At 53.5% G+C, this 15,687-nt stretch overlaps 2 protein-coding genes across 3 annotated transcripts; both read left to right on the forward strand.

Moving 5' to 3' along the window:
- The first annotated feature begins 389 nt into the window (after window positions 1–389).
- On the forward strand, window positions 390–1,501 carry LOC112311787 (interferon alpha-inducible protein 27-like protein 2A). The gene is made up of 2 exons (XM_024568237.4): window positions 390–716; window positions 1,245–1,501. The coding sequence occupies exons 1-2, from the start codon at window positions 494–496 to the stop codon at window positions 1,442–1,444; spliced, it is 423 nt and encodes a 140-aa protein (XP_024424005.2). The 5' UTR covers window positions 390–493; the 3' UTR covers window positions 1,445–1,501.
- A 7,361-nt stretch (window positions 1,502–8,862) lies between these two features.
- Window positions 8,863–14,590, forward strand: IFI27 (interferon alpha inducible protein 27). 2 transcript variants are annotated; one of them, XM_024568417.3, is made up of 6 exons: window positions 8,863–8,977; window positions 9,840–9,984; window positions 10,890–11,054; window positions 12,792–12,821; window positions 13,702–13,863; window positions 14,366–14,590. In XM_024568417.3, exons 2-6 carry the CDS (start codon window positions 9,876–9,878, stop codon window positions 14,440–14,442), a joined length of 543 nt encoding a protein of 180 aa, XP_024424185.2. In that variant the 5' UTR covers window positions 8,863–8,977; window positions 9,840–9,875; the 3' UTR covers window positions 14,443–14,590. The 2 variants fall into 2 exon arrangements, with proteins under 2 accessions (XP_024424185.2, XP_045058064.2); XM_045202129.2 differs by lacking the exon at window positions 10,890–11,054.
- The last annotated feature ends 1,097 nt before the right edge of the window (window positions 14,591–15,687 follow it).

Raw genomic sequence — 15,687 nt, forward strand, 5'->3', positions numbered from 1 at the left:
GGTCCCAAAGCCTATCCTCATTGTCTTGAATTCTTGTTTCTTCTTTTAGTTTTGGTTGAAAGTTTATCTCTCCCTTATGTTACAAATCGTTGGTTTGAACCCCAGCTTCCTCCCTTCTCTTTTGGTTTCCTGTGGATTATTCTTTAGGGAAAAGCATCCCCCCCCCCAGGGCCCTCAGGGGCAGCAGGCAGAAGCCCCCACCCATCACTCCTTCAAAAGAGCAGCTCTGATGTTCCCTTTGTGCTTGGGGGAAGGACCTTGTGTTCCCTGCCAGAGGGAGAGGTCTGAAGACCCCTGCCCCTGTGAGCGTAACTCGTTTGTCCACGAGGGCAGCTGAGGCCAGGGCTACGAGTCCCAGGGTGAGAGCAGCACAGGTGCCCAAACCTGTCCGCTCGCCTGTGTCCTCCTCTGCAGCCTTCCCTTGTGTGGGTCCCTGTCCCTGCACTGGGACTCTCTTAAGGACAAAGCAGACCCCAGTTTATCCCCCAGGAAGATGCCAGGGAGATGGAGGGAAGTCTGTTTCATAGGCAACCTCAAACCCCTCCTCCCTGCAGTGGTGGCCATGGGCGCCGTGCCAGTGGTGCTGGGTGCCATGGGCTTCACAGGGGCAGGCATCGCAGCCTCCTCCTTAGCGGCCAAGATGATGTCAGCGGCCGCCATCGCCAACGGGGGTGGGGTTGCGGCCGGTAGCCTGGTGGCTGCTCTGCAGTCTGTGGGTGAGTGTCCTGAGCAGGAGGGGGAGGAGGGGAGGATGGGGCCAGGACAGGATTCAGTCCAGAGGCTGAGCCTGAGGGGAGGGCCTACCCTCTCCCTCCAGTTCTGTGGTCCTCTGTGCCCCTGGTCCTTTGTCTTCCCTCCCTGTTCCCTCTTTTGGTTGGGGGTTGGAGGGTGGGTCTGGGGTACAGCCTGGCAGGTCTGCATTCCCAGTCAACCCTACAAAACCTGGGCAGGCCCCCACCTCTCTCGAGGCCCCAGCCTAGTCCTGTGGAAGGGGAAGTGCCTGCCATTTCTCAGAGGGTCTGCCCTTTGTTACTGGTGGACTCACCACCAGGGTTCAAGGGTCCTTTCTGGGCAGCCCCTCTCCAATGCAGGAGTCCTGGGGTTTTAGGAAGTAGTGGAGGGAACAGGCTTGGGATGTTGGGGTCTCTGGCCTCCCGAGGGTCCCTGGGATCTCTGACCCCACACCCTTGCCAGGAGCCACCGGGGCCACCTCTCCCGTGTGCTGTCAAACTCTTCTTCCCCAGGGGCAGCTGGACTCTCCCTGTCATCCAAAGCCTTTCTGGGCTTGGCTGGGTCGTCTATTGGGGCCTGGATGGGGCATTCAAAAAAGGCAGACCCTTCCTCTCCACCTCCTGGACCCAGTGGAGGTGACTCTCAGCATGGCAACCCCCCTGATGCCCAGCCCCCTGCCTCCCAAACCTGCTCAGAGAAGGATGAGAAATAAAGACGAGACGCTGTGGCCTTCCCCAGGTGTCCACACTGCGTCCTCGTGGACAGGGCAGGGTGGGCCAGCAGGAACTCTGTAGGGACAAGCACCGATGTCCTCCGTGACTGGAAGCCACGTGTGGTCCCTGTCCAGCCACTCGTGACCCTGAGATTGCCATGCTCCCCTTTAAGCCTGTTGACTGCTCTTCAGATGGGGCCTCGGACCACGTGTCTTGGGAGGTCTCAGCCGGGGCAGCGTGATAGGACAGCGTGGCTCTGGGTCACCATTTGTGCCCTGACCCTCAGTTGCTAAGGCATTACCGACCTCAGGCATTACTGACCCCTCGCCGCCCCGCCAAGACCCGGTCTGGCTGGCGACGGGAACAGCGGTGTTCGGCCCTTTTTGTCTCGGGGCGCACATAAACTAATTACTGAAGCTCTGCAGCACACCAAAAATTAATGTTTTTGCCGATCTAACAAACAAGAATTAGGTGTCATTTTGATTCGTTCGCACCAGATGCTGCTGTTGCGCTGGCTGTTGTCAATTCCAGTCTAAGGGAAGAGAGGTCAGTGCCCCTGACTAAGTAGTCAGGCGCTGCGTGTGTTAAAAATTCTTGAAGGAGACTTGCCTGGGGTAGAGAACACACAACAGAATATACAGGTGATGTATTACAGCTCTGTACACCTGACACCTATGTAATTTTATTAACCAATGTTGCCCCAATACATTCACTTCAAAATAAAAGACAACTTCTTGCAGCACACTGGTCGAAGATCGCGGCTCTAAAGTTCAGGGTCACTGTGTCTGCCTGGCCTGAAGGCCCCTGGGGCTCTCCGGGTAAGTGGAGAGTTGCATTTCTCCAGGGAGCTCTGTCCCTGTCGGTCCAGAACCCAGGGTAATTGGCTCCCAGAAGGGACTGACCAGCGCCTGCAAGGACATACAGGACTCCCTCCCTGGTGGGGCTCCCAAGAGGTGGGCCAGTGCAGGTCACTGTTCCCAGGGCCCACCACGTGCCCGGCTCTGGCTCCGGTGTCCAGTGTTCTGTGCCCTCAGCCCTGGCGTCTGCCACTGCCTGCCATGCGGATAACCCACACCCAGCTTCTGGAAGGCCTTTTCCACCTTAGGCTTGAGTCTCAGATCTCAGCCTACTGGCTCCAGGACCTCAGCGCGCGTCCCACCTCTGGCCTCCACACCCGTTCTTCCTTTACTGGAGTCAGGCCCTGTGTTCCAGACAAGACCCCAAGCACATGAATAAACCCTGCTAAGACCCCAAAAGTCAGCCCAAAGCTGACTGCATACACAGGGGAGTCCAGCTGCAACCAGAACCACCTGCCTAAATTGCTAGCTCACTGAAGCATGCATTCGGTATTGTTAAGTCACTAAGTTTTGTGGTCCATTGTTCCTCATAGATAGCTAGTTGATAATGCAACACAATGTGTGCGATGTATTCAGAGAATCGAGATATATGGTGTGGAGGACAGAGAAAGTAGAGACTAATTCTAATTGTAGCTATTTGGGAAGGCTTCCTGGAGGAGGCACCATTTTATTTAAGATTATGTAGTTATAAGTAACAGAAACTTGACTAAAACTGGCTTGAGTGCAAGGGACTTTATTGGCTTCCCAAAGTGAAAAGACAAAAGTAAGGAGGCTTCAGCCAAGGTGGATTCAGCAACTCAACCCTGATAGCAAGGACCTGTTGTTTTCGGTCCCTCCTCTGCCTCTGAGTTACCAGCTTCATCCCATGGCTACCAAGTCTCATGGTTACGAGCTGGCTCTTCGCAGGCTCTGGAGGCTACCTGCTTCTTTATTCCTGTCTCTCCCAAAAGAGCATTTTTCCATGAACCTTCTGCTGCAGAGCAAGAAAGGGTCTTTCCCAAAAGCCTCTGGTAACGGTTTCTGTTCTATTCATCCCTAAATCAATCACTTTATCCCAAAGAAGTGATGTGAGTATTGGTCTCAGTCCTTCTGGGCTCCATTTTGGAGGCTGCAGAGAGAGCCCAAGGCCTGGACAAGCCCGTGGTCAAGACAGGGGCTCCCAGTACCTAAGAAGGAGGTTCCTGCTTGAAGGAGGACCAGGAGTGGACAAAGGCAGGGACTGTCCCCCAGAGACAGCATGAGGGCTGTCCTCAGAGGGAAGACTGGGCCTCCAGGGGCCCTGTGGGAACCCAAGCCGTCCCCTGGCCGGGCAGCCTTTGTCTCTGTCTTCCCCAACTCTGCCTGCTGCAGCAGCAATTCAGAGAGCCTGGCGGGTCTGCAGACAGGCCGTCGGCAGGCTTTGGTCTCCTTGTTTTTAAATTTTACAAAATGGGATTGTAATATTTTCTAATGAAAGCCAACATTTCATTGCATTTAAATTACCTGAAGTGGGAGACATTGACAATGGTGGGGGGGGCTTTACATGTGGGGGAGCAGCGGGGAAACCATTGTGAGCCTAAAACAGCTCTGAAAAATAAAATTATTTTTAAATATTATCTAAGAAATATTCTGCTCCTGAAAATCTAAATGCCTACAGATAAGGTTAAATTCTCTTTGGATCTAATAACTGTCTTCCCCATTATCAGGCTCACTCCCAGAAGTAAGCACTGCTACAGTTTGGTAAGTACTTCCCGTGCCCTTTCAAAGGGATCCCTACGGACAGCTGGTAGGTAGAATGGCAGGTAGGTAGATGAGAGATAGAGATGGCGGATATCTCTGTAGAATACGTAGTGTTGTCTTATGCTTTTTTATTGTACAGTTTTGTTGAGGCACCTCATACATATTGTTCTGCAGCTGGCCTTTTTTTCTGTTCTGTAAATCTTTTTCATTATTTTAATTACCGCTTAATATTCACATTTTATTCAGCCTTTTCCCTATTTTACTAATGCTTGTGTAGCTGGATGTGTAACGGTTCTGTGTTTTGGAGAAATGTTGACTTAAACTTCAAAGCTGAGGACAGTGAGGGACAAGGACCCCACTTCCAAACAGAGCTGCTGGTCATGCCCCTCTGGGGTTTGCCGAAAGAGGGTAGCTCTTACACCCTGGACTCCCAGCACCTAGCACCCATATCCAGCCTTTGTAAGGAAGGCTCGGGGTTCACTGGGAGACATGCTGCAGAAGGAGTTTGTTCAGCAAATACTTGTCGAGTGTCCACTCCAGCTCTGAGGGCTGTGACACGTGGGTCAATAAGACAGGGACCTCTGTCCTCTTGGACTTCTCACAGGAGGCTGACAGGTGTTTTGGCCCTTCTTGGTTCCTCTCTTGACTCGCAGGGGTAGGGTGTGAGATCTTCGATACCTGTGTCCATTGCCTGCCTGGTGGAGTTTGTCTAGGGCTGTGGGTCCACAATGAGGGGGTGGAACAGGGACTATTGGAGCTGGGTGGCCTCAGGAAGCTGCACTTCTGAGGGCTGCATGAAAGCCTAGAAAGACAATGGGGCTGGCCTAGGTGTGGACACCCCATAAAGAAAGCGGTGGATACAGGGGTGGAGGGTGGGGGTGTCAGGGAAAGGGAAAGGGTCCAGAGAACCCTCTGCATGACTCATTAATGCATCTGTAAAATGGGGATACAGTGCCTCTTCCTGTGGTTGCGAGGTGGTTGTGAGGACTAAAATACTTAATGCAGGCAACCCCAGAGCAAGTGCCTACACCAGACTTCCTGCTGATGTTGCTTGCAATCTGTGGCGCCCTCTGCTGGGGAAGGTTCAAACTGCTCACTTTCTTTGCAGGCTATTGTATCCTCACAGCAGGGGTCACTCACCTGCAGGGTCCTGACAAGGAGGAGCCATCCCTGGCTGGCACCTCCAGTTCTGTCCTGGCTGCTGCTCTTGGACAGTCCCGCCTCTTGGGTTCCCTTCCTCCTCTGGAAGTCACAGTCATCTGCCTTTAGACTTTATAGGCCCAGCTCAAACACCTGCCTGGCTTCCCTCAGGTTCCAAGGGATTCGTGTCAAGCTTTCCAAGGGGGTCCCACTGAGGGCCAGGTGGGTCCCCCACCTCTCCCCCGCAGGGTTTGGGAAAGAACAGCCCACCAATTCACTCTTGTTCTCTCTTTCTCCCTCTCACTTCCCTTCTTCTACAATCTCAACTCTAATCTCAACTCTCTAATTCCTCTACTTTTTTTTTAGAGATTTTATTTATTTATTTTTAGAGATTATTTTTAGAGAGAGGGGAAGGGAGGGAAGAAGAGAGGGAGAGAAACAGTGATGTGCAAGAGAAACATCAATCAGCTTGTCATCTCTCACATGCCCTCTACCTGCAACCCCAGCCTGTGCCCTGACCAGGAATTGAACTGGTGAGCCTTTGGTTCTCAGGCCAGCGCTCAATCCCTTGAGCCACACCAGCCAGGGCATAATTTCTCTACATTTTTTTTTAAATGAGTTGTACAGTTTCTTAGCACACCCTCTTGGCAAAGGTTAGGAAGTGCAGGTTCTTGGCACATGATTATACTGCTCTCTGCCTTTGAGTCTCAGCTGACACACTGATGAGCCTTCTGTGGTTGCCAGGGAAGTTCTGCATTTAGCATTTATCCGTGGTAAAAGTATAAAACCATACATGGGAGTAATTAACCGTAAATTCTGGAGAGGGGTTCCCTGTGGGGTGGGAGGCAGAGAGAAGAGATTGGAAGGGATCCTCAGGTCATGCTCGTTGTTTCTTTATCATTTCAGTTCTTGAGCTCAGTGGTAGGCAAGTGTCTGCTGCATTATTATCTACAGGTTTTTGGATGTGTGGAGAGCAGGGCCAATAAAATGGTGTTGGTCCGGTCAAGACAGGATAAAGTATATAAACCAAAGTGGAGTCTCTCAGGTCAACTAGGATGGCTGCCAGTCAGCCATGATACTTCGGTTCAAGAGGGAAACTACCTAAGTCAGCGCAGGCACGGCTGGCAAGGAGATGCGCCTAAGGTATCTGCACATGGGATCAGAACAGCTGTGTCAGCAGAGTGGGACCACCCAGAGACAGGCTCCTGGGCAAACTCCGCACCTGCCGTCAGGGGTAGCAAGAGACTCAGAAGGTGGATATGACTGAGGCAGGCTCCAGACCACCGCCAGGACACCAGAGGGCTGCTCCACGCCACGCTGATCTCCTCGGTACCGGCCGCCAGAGGCTGTGCCCCGCTGGACGGAGGACTTCACCTGCCCTGCTGCCCACCTGGCTCCGGAGACCCTTCCTTACAGGATGCTGACGACTCCCTCGCCCCCTGTGCTGTCTCCCAGACCTGCAGACCGAGACTCGGGGACTCGGGTTCGTTATTCCCCATTGATTGCTGTGTGTGTGTGTGTGTGTGTTAGGTTTCTCTTAGATTGTTGGAGTGTGGGTAGGATATTAATGTGTGTTGATGTTCTACTTTGAGTGGACCTGCCTTCAATAAAAGCTGAGTGAATGGCATAGTTACCTTGTGTGACTCTTGTCTGTTCCTCGGTGCCGGGCTGCTCAGCCGGCAGCTGAGCTGTTTTCTGGCTGACTTATAGGAAAGACTGTATCACAAACATACGCTCGCAACAGGATGCCTGAAAATATTTCCTATTATAAACAGGGCAGATTTTAAGAGCACCTGTAAAGTAAGAGGGAGGAGAGCAGGTGTACATGTCTCCTACAGCAGTGTGCTGGGATGGCAGCAGAGAAATTAAATGGCAGTTGGTGAGAGATCGGGGGTGAGAAAGTGACTAGAAAGTTGATCTCAATAATCTCTATAATAACAAGGGTTTTCCCTTGATGGAAAAAGAGGAGAAAAATGTTTGTAGCTTCGGTGTCTTAGAAAAATAAAATCCATCTCATTTGCTGTTGCATGCCTTGGGCCGTGCTTCCTTCTGGTGGAGCTGCTTTTAACACCGGAGCTAGGCCCCCAGAAAACAGCCAAGCCCAGTTCTAGTTCTCAGGAGTTCAGGACAGATGGTGGATAGTTGCAAGGTCAAAAGTCTTCGAGCAAGAGGACAGCATGAAATCATAGGAGCGGGGCTAGTTCACACGTAGCAATGGATGGAAGGCAGAGTCTATGGAAGCAGATGTTGGGGGTCGGTGGGGCTGATGGGGCACAGAGAAATCTTTTCTGATCGCATCTAATTAACCTCTTGATAAAATAAGAAATGATCACCTGAGAGTGAGCTGGGAGGAGATGGTGGCAGAAGCTTTAGAAGTTGAATTTACTCTTGACACTTTGTAGAATTGCTGGGTAAAAGCCATACCCAAGTGCTGGTCATTGGCCCTCCCATCCAGAAGTGACTGAAGCCTCAGCCCCTGCGTGAACGCTGCCCGCAGAATCAGGATGGACTCTCCGACCCCAAACATTGTTAGGATGCCGAGACTTGATGACGCCCTCCCCCCCCCCCCCCCGCCGCCACACACACACACACACACACACACACACACACACACACACACGTTCACTGTGTGAATTAGCAAACTCTGGTGTTGAAAGTAGCTGGTGGGAGGTGTGTGGATTCCTGAGCAGGGCTACAGATCTCCATCTGAGTGTAGCTGAAATGAATGAAAAGAACAGGTTTGTATCGCACTACTCATGCTGAATATTTAAATTTAAATTACAGACATTTCTTTTCAGTCTGCTCTCAGCATAGCAGCAGTAGTGAACCTGACCTTGTCATCTGTCTGCGTCAGGCCCTGCACTAGCTTCCCATCTCGCTCAGAGCACAGGGTCCAGTCCTGGCAGTGGCTGTGAGGCCTGGCACAGCCTGGCTCCCTGTTAACCTCTGACATCACTTCCTGCCTCCCTCCCTCTTCCTCTCATACCTGTGTGCCTTGCCATCTTGTTCCTTCTACCCGGAACTACTTTCCTCCTCTGCCTCCGTTTGCTTTAGTCCGTCTTCAAACCACACACTCTACACCCAGTTATTTATCTTATCTTATGTCCCCTCACAGCGTGTCAACTCCACGAGGACACATATTTTGGTCTAGTTTGGTGCCTAGATCCGTGTCTAGCATGGTGGGCCTTCAGTCCAGATTTTTGGGATAACTGAACACTCTGTCCACCGCACACAGGGGTGTCCAACCTGTGGCCCAACAAGAAATCGTAGATTTACTTAAAACCTTTTGTTTTTTTGCTCATCAGTTTTCATTAGTGTTTATGTATTTAATGTGTTGCCCAAGAAAACTCTTCTTCTTTCAGGGTGGCCCAGAGACGCCAAAAGGGTGGACACCCCTGGACTAAGGCTATTCTGGAAACCTGCTTGTCTCCATTAGAAAGTAATATTTAACCTTTTACGATATAACTTTGGTCAGGTTTCATACACTCTTTATCATGCAGAGAGAGGACACTCCGTCCCCAATTTAAATGACAAGGTGTCTTCCATTACCTGGCAGTGCTGGATACAGTGGCCAGGCTCCATCCCTATAACTAGAATTTTCCGTTGACTGGGAAAGGAGGATAACGTGGCTACATTTTCAGTTTCTTATAAAACAAATGTAGTTTCAGTTTCCTATAAAATGAAACCTACCCTGTTTGCTGCTTGTATCCCTAGGGGGTGGAGCTGCTCCAGACATCCAGAGCCACACCTCCAGGGTATTGTCCAAACTCAAGCCCAGGGGCTCAGTTCCACATTTCAAAAAATCCTTCCCTCAAGGTAAGACACGGGGGTCGGGGTGGGGAGCTGGCAGGAGCTGCTCCTTCCCGTGGCCCCCAGCCTGGGGTGGCGGTGGGCTCAAGGAGTGGAGGGGGTGCCCCGAGGGAACAAAACGTTGTTCTGTTTCTTATCAGGGTGTCTGCCGTCACAGAAAGTGGGTCTCCGGAGGGAAGGGGCTCCAGCGCCCACCAGCCCCTGGGCTCTGGGACTCGGACAAAGAGCCTGGTCCATTCCTGGGTTGGGGGTGAGATAGGCAGAAGGAAGAGACCAACTAGGTTTCGGAGGAACCAGATCAGAGCCATTCCAAGCCTGGGCCTTGGAAGCAGCTGGGCCTGGGTCGGGTGGCTCCTTATCATCATACAAAGCTTTGTCTGGGCTTTGGAAGCAGCTGGCCCTTGGGCGAATCCCTCATCCTCTCTGTGCCAGTCAATGTTCTGTCATTTATGAAAGGAAGATAGTAATCTCTTCTTTATCAGTGTGTTAGTGAGGAGCTTGCATCAGAGCAGGAACCCAGAGTAACTTGGAAAAGGGAATTGGGACTCATGCTGCTACTTTCTAAGTTGCTGTGTGGAGATTTAGGGAGTTCCTGAAATGTCTAAGGAGTTAACGCTGGTGTTTCCAGGAGGAAGGAAGCAGCCCTCCTTGGGAAATAAAATCCAGTTCCCACATTGAGGTCCTTTCATAGCCCCAACTCCCATACCTGGGCCTTTTCCAGACCTGCTGCCCACAAGCTCTGAGAAGCTTCTCTGGCCTCCACTGGGACGCCTTTCGAGGTGGCCAGAGGGCAGGGGAGGGGCGAGAGGACCAGGGGGAGCCCAGGTGCAGCTTCCCCATCCCAGTCAGAGCTCCACCCTTCATGCAGGTTTGGCTCCGCTGGGTATTCATTACTCTGTGCACCATGGAAGCCATCCTAGCCTCCTCCCTCGCCAAGGTAACATCCACAGCGAGCCTGGCCAAAGCCAGCGGCGCAGTCTCAGGCAGTGTCCTGGTCGGACTCAAGTCAATGCGTGAGTGGTCCTGGGCAGGTTGGCGGGGGTTTGAGGAGGCGGCTGGAGATGGGGGGGGGGGGAACAGGGAGGGCCCTGCTCAGGGACCTGCAGGGACAGAGAGGGTGGCTTCCTCACCTGTGGCCTCTTTCCCCTGCCCTGCCCTGCCCTGGGCATTTGTCCTGGCTCTTTCTAGGAGTAGGACCAGAGAGAGGCAGGACCTAGTGGGTGGGAGCTCGGGAGCTCAGGAGGTCTACTCCCCACCCTCCCACCCAGACCGCAGGGACCTTGCCTGGCTCCTGCTCCCTGGCCCTCATTGCCCCTGGATTCACCACCAGAGTTCACTGGCTTTGGTGTTTTGCCTGTGCGCCCAGATCGGCCCTTGGCAGCAGTTTTGTAACGTTGGGCTCCGATCCAGAGCCTTGACTGTAACAAACTCTTCAGTTGGGTCCTGTTTTCTTTGTTAGTTCATGGGAGCACCCTCCTGGACTTTGTTTCTTTAGTTTGCTGTTTGTCTTCTCTTTTGTCCCCACCCCCACCCCCAAAGTCAGCCTTCCTAATATGTTTAATGTGTATCTGTTTTTCATACATGTTCTTGCAAAATGGGTATCTTCTGTTTGCATGTCTTCATTTACTTACAGAGTAGTGTGTTGTCTATCTCGTTCTGTTGCTTTTCTTTGCATGAAAAACTAAGATTTTGACATCTGTCCTTGTCGCTAGGTGAGCCTCCAATCCTCGCTCCCACTGCTGCAAAGTGATCGTGTGTGTACTCACCACCATTGACCTCTTTCTCTCCCCTGGGTGGGCACCCAGGGGTCCTCCTGCCCGACCAGCACAAATAGCATAGTATGGAATGGGGGGAGGGAACAGGACCCTGACTGCAGCCTGACGTCAGGCTCCTGTGCACCCACTCTGTGACCCTCCAGCCCCAGGGCTCACCCTGCCATCCAGTGCTGTCCTGGGCTCGGCTGCTTTGGCCAGTGCTGTCCTGGGCTCGGCTGCTTCGACCGTGGGATCCTTGCTGGGGAAACTGCATGTCTCCTACCTCCTGGACCCCCCTGCCAAGGCCCTGACTGCTTACCTACTAGGAGGTAACTGGCCTTGGGTAACAGACACCCTCCGTGGGCGCCCAGTGAGCACACAGAATTGTGACTGGAAAGTTAGGGACTGGGCCACAGCCAACAGTCCCTCCTGTTTGTCGGAAACACAGATCCCTCCTCTGTGATAAGAAAACATCTAGATTTTTCTCAAAGTGCTGTGAAGTCCTGGTCACTAGGCCTGGCAGCAGACATTTATCAGTTGGGTTAGTGCTCATCACAACCCCAGAGGAGGATAATGTTGCCTGCCCCTTAGTTACACTGGCAGACACGTCGTGCAGGGGCCTTGGGCGGGAAGGGAGGGTCAGGCAGCTGGGAACTGGAGTAGGAAGGAAATGCTGTGGCCGGGCCTTGGGAGGAGGCCTCAGGGCACAGCAGGTTTGGAAGAGCCCAGACCTGCTGGGCTGTTCCAAACCTGCCCCTGAGGTCACCCTCCCCAACCCCGGCTGACCTCAGGGGCCGCCCAGCAGGCAGGTTGTCAAACAACACACATTTCCCCTTGGCCTTCTGACGTGGGAACTGCCATATGCCCAGCTGCCGGCCAGCCTGGCATTGCTTGCTTGCCAAGCAGTAACATCAAGCAGCTAGTACATTCTAAGCGGGCTTTCGATTCTTGAGTCTCTGGTTCATAGCCCACCCAGGTGGCCCCCCTGACCATTCAGTTTTGGTTTACATACCCCTCCCTCGTTACTTTCTTCATCCTCACCTCAAGGCTGTCTCCCTGGGGAACTGGCTAAGCTCACTGCTTCATGTCTTGCTATCTTTAGAACTCCTGGTCCCCCACAAGCCCCAAAGATTGCAGCCCTGGCCACTAGATGGCAGCAGGCCAAGACCTCTACCTGCTCCCCAGGGACCCACAGCATTAGGGAGTCAGGCCCATACACACCTTAGTATGATTCAGTGTTTTGAGTGGCTCCAGCCACAAGGGAGCAAGGATGAATTCTGATTGGGAGGATCTGGGTGGCTTCCTGGAGGAGGGGGCAACAAGTCAGGCCCTGAAGAATCAGCAGCATTCACTCAACTCATTCAGGCACGGCTCTCAAGTAGCATTCAAGCATTCGAGAGTGCTTGCCTGACTTCAGCCAAGCAGTGCACACGAAGCACATTCTCTCTACCTGAAGAGGGATTGCTGTCTAAGGAGCTTTTATAATTCCCCACTAAGCAAACAGTGACCCAATTGTAGATGAACTGACATGCTGACTCAGAGAGCCTGACCCCCATCCCCTGGCCCCGTTCAAACGACCGCGCCCTAAATTACTTGGCTGAGAAGGCTGCCTTCGCTGGGAACGAGTGCCGCAGCGGTTTGCTAGGGTCTTGTTTGCTTTAGTTCTGTGTTTGGTTTTAACCAAACATGGCTTGGAAGACAGAGAGAAAGAAAAGGGTAACTTCTGATCTTCAGCAGACAGATCAAACCAAGCCAACCCAAAATTGTAACTGATGACTGAGTTTTTGGGCACAAGGACCTCAAACCCCATCTCCAGGTAACTGTAGGCCAGGGCCACACACTCACTGAGGACTGGTGTTTTGCCTCTGCAGTCAGACTCCCCAGCACTCCTCATAAGCCCAGGGCTGTGGAGCCCCCTTTCTTGGGAATCCCAAGTCTCTGCATGAATTGGGGGTGGGGGTGGGGGAGCAAGGGGACAGCCTCTTTCCCGTAGGTGGGTCGTGAGCTCAGGGAGTGGAAGGGAGGCCGGTGTGGCTCCACTCACACGACGTTCTTTTGGTTTCCAGCCAAGGCTGCTGCAGCCATCATTGGAGGAGGTAAGTCTCTTGAGGGAAGGGACTCAAGTCCCCATCTCTGGGATTTGGGGAGTAACTGGCCTTGTGCATGGCCACATCTGCCCCAGGCCTCACATAGATGGTAGGGAAGGAGATGGAAGGATGGAGATGAACAGGAAGCAAGGGACTGGAAACGAGAAATGGATCTTGAAACAAAGAGGGTCATGGCAACTCTGGTGTGGAGGCAGCCCCAGGAGCAGCCCCATTTCCTCTTTGCAGAGCATTGGCTGTGTGACACTGGACATGTCTTTGAACTCCCCTGAACTTCCATTTTCTCCTCTGACATGTGGGCCAATATTGCCCACCCAGGATTATCGTGAGGCCAGCACAGAGGCAGAACAGAGGCAGGGCATTAAAGAGGGGCCATAGGCTCAGTGACCCTGGGTCCAGTGTCTTCCTATAGCCCTGTGGTGACGCCATGGAGCCTCCAAGTTGGGATTCATTGGGATTCAGGCAGAGCTCAGGGTGTGCTCCTTGCTCACACTAGGCCCCTGAGAGGGTAAGGTCGATTGTATCACAGATTTCCTCAGCAAAGACAAGGAGCTTGCGAGCCATGCCCTGGTTGCTGCATCTTCCTAGTGCAGAAACTGAGACCCAGAGGGCAAATGGCTTTGCCAAGGAAGGTCCTGCTGCAGACCAGAGCCAGGCCCAGAACCCTGTCCCCAGTGACCCCACAGCCTTTCCTGCTGTCCCCACTTCTTCCTGTGACCACCGACCAGGCCCATAGTCTCTCCTACGTTCCAAGTACACTCCTTCTCCACCTTCTTCAGGTTTTCTAAGCTTGAGTGACAGTGTGGGGTGTGGGGGGAGCGGACTCTGTTCCTATTAGTGTCACCTTGACCTAGTTCCTCTCCCTGGACAGTCGTGGCCGTGGCCGCCGTGCCTGTGGTGCTAGGCACCATGGGCTTCACCGGGGCAGGCATTGCAGCCTCATCTTTAGCGGCCAAGATGATGTCAGTGGCTGCCATCGCCAATGGAGGCGGGGTTGCGGCCGGTAGCCTGGTGGCTACTCTGCAGTCTGTGGGTGAGTGTCCTTGGGGGGCCGAGAAGGGCAGGAGCCTCAGAGGGGCCAGCCCAGATCCTTGCCCCAGTGACCTTTCATCTCTCTTTGCCTCTGTCCCAACCTCCATGCCCTCTCTCTGGGTTTCTCTGTGGGAGATGTAGGAGGGAGGGAAGGAGCCCCAGCCTGGGGTATGCGTGGGTTCAGGCAAACTCTGCCCAAAGTGGGTTACTGGGTTACTTGGAGCATCTTCACCCAACTGGGGCTCAACCTCCTTCCCTGGAGACTGAGGCAGCTTCCAACTCACGGTTTAACCCCTGGGAATCATGCCACCGGGTAGCTGCCTGCAGCAACCCTCCCAAAACAGAGATCCAAGGTTTTGGGGAAACCAAGGGGGTTACTGGGTGGGGTGCCTGGACCTTGGGCCCCTCTGAGAGGTGCTGGAATCTCCAGCCCCATGGTCCTGTCCCAAAGAGCTGTCCCTGCCTGCTGGTCCTTCTCCGCTCACCCTCTGCTTCTTCCCCAGGAGCTGCTGGACTGTCTATGCCATCCAAAATTTTCCTGGGCTCCGTTGGGTCAGCCCTGGCGTCCCTCATGGTATAGCTCTTCGTCATTCCCAGTGCAGAGAAGAGGGCCAGGTAGGGCCCTGCCCACTGGCCTTATGCAGTGGGGACCAGACCCCGGGTGACAATGTACCCCATTCTGTACCCCCAGAGGAAAAGGAGGAATAAAAATGAGTTATTGCAACTTCTCCCAGATCCCCTTCCTCTTGCAGTCCAGGGCAGGGGTGGGCTCACTTCGCTTTCCCAACCATGTGGTCACAGCCGCATGGTGTCAGGGTGCAGTGAGCGGAAAGGAATGTGAAGGAGAAGCCTGGAAGCTGCCCCAGCCCAGCTTCTGACTCCGAATATGACCCTGGGCAGGCCAGCTCCTCTCTGGGCCTGCATTTGCTCCGCTCTCAATGGGGAGTTGACCTAAATGACCTCAAAGATCCCAGCCAGGGTGGGTGTTGGCTCAGTTCCTGTGCAGAGTCAGAATAAGGGGGACAGGAGGGCACCCAGTTTGGAGCCGCTTTACCAGACAGCCTGAGTGTCATTTGCGCTCGTAACTGGGCAGCCCGGGGCCCTGCCACCTGCCAGCGTGTGCAAACGTAACACAGAGATTCGTGGGGAAGGAAAGAGGCTTTTATTAACAGGGTGCCCAATTTAAGGGGACTGAGAGCATCCCTGCTCCAAGCCAACCTCCTCCACAAAGTACAGAAATTCCCTTGTTTTCAGTAAGACTAAAATCCAAACCCATGTCCAGAAGTTCCCCGTCATTACTTATCTGTCCTTTTGGAGCTCAAGACAACTACACAGACGGGCCTCCATCCTCAGTCTGTCTCTCTCTGGTGCGCCCTTGTGAGTTCCAGAGTCGCCGTTGCCCAGCAGCAGCTTCCGTCTCTCTTGGGGGTCTGTGGTGCACTGCCACATCACTCCAGACGGCTGTGCAGGGGAAGCCCCACCTGCACCCCAGGGGCCAAGAACTTCCCCGGCCAGCAGTGCCTCTCTCAGGGAGAGAGTGCAGCAGCAGTCCAGCACCCATGTGGTGAGAAGGGGCCCGGTGCATGCCGCCCACCAGGTCCCCTGAGCACTCCTGTTCCCACCCGGACTGGGGGCGAGGGGCCAGGAAGGGAGGAAAAGAACGCGTGTTTCTCAGCACGTTCTGTGTTAAAAACTGGGCCCAGATGCCCACGCATGACAGAGTATCGGGCTTCTCACCAATGTGCACCAACGTCCACCGTGTTTGTCGGTTCCCCGGTGTCTTTGCCCCTTTTCTGGCTGCCATTTTGCAAATGGGGGCAGCATT

Source organism: Desmodus rotundus, chromosome 7 (assembly GCF_022682495.2).
Source record: "Desmodus rotundus isolate HL8 chromosome 7, HLdesRot8A.1, whole genome shotgun sequence".
NCBI lineage: Eukaryota > Metazoa > Chordata > Mammalia > Chiroptera > Phyllostomidae > Desmodus > Desmodus rotundus.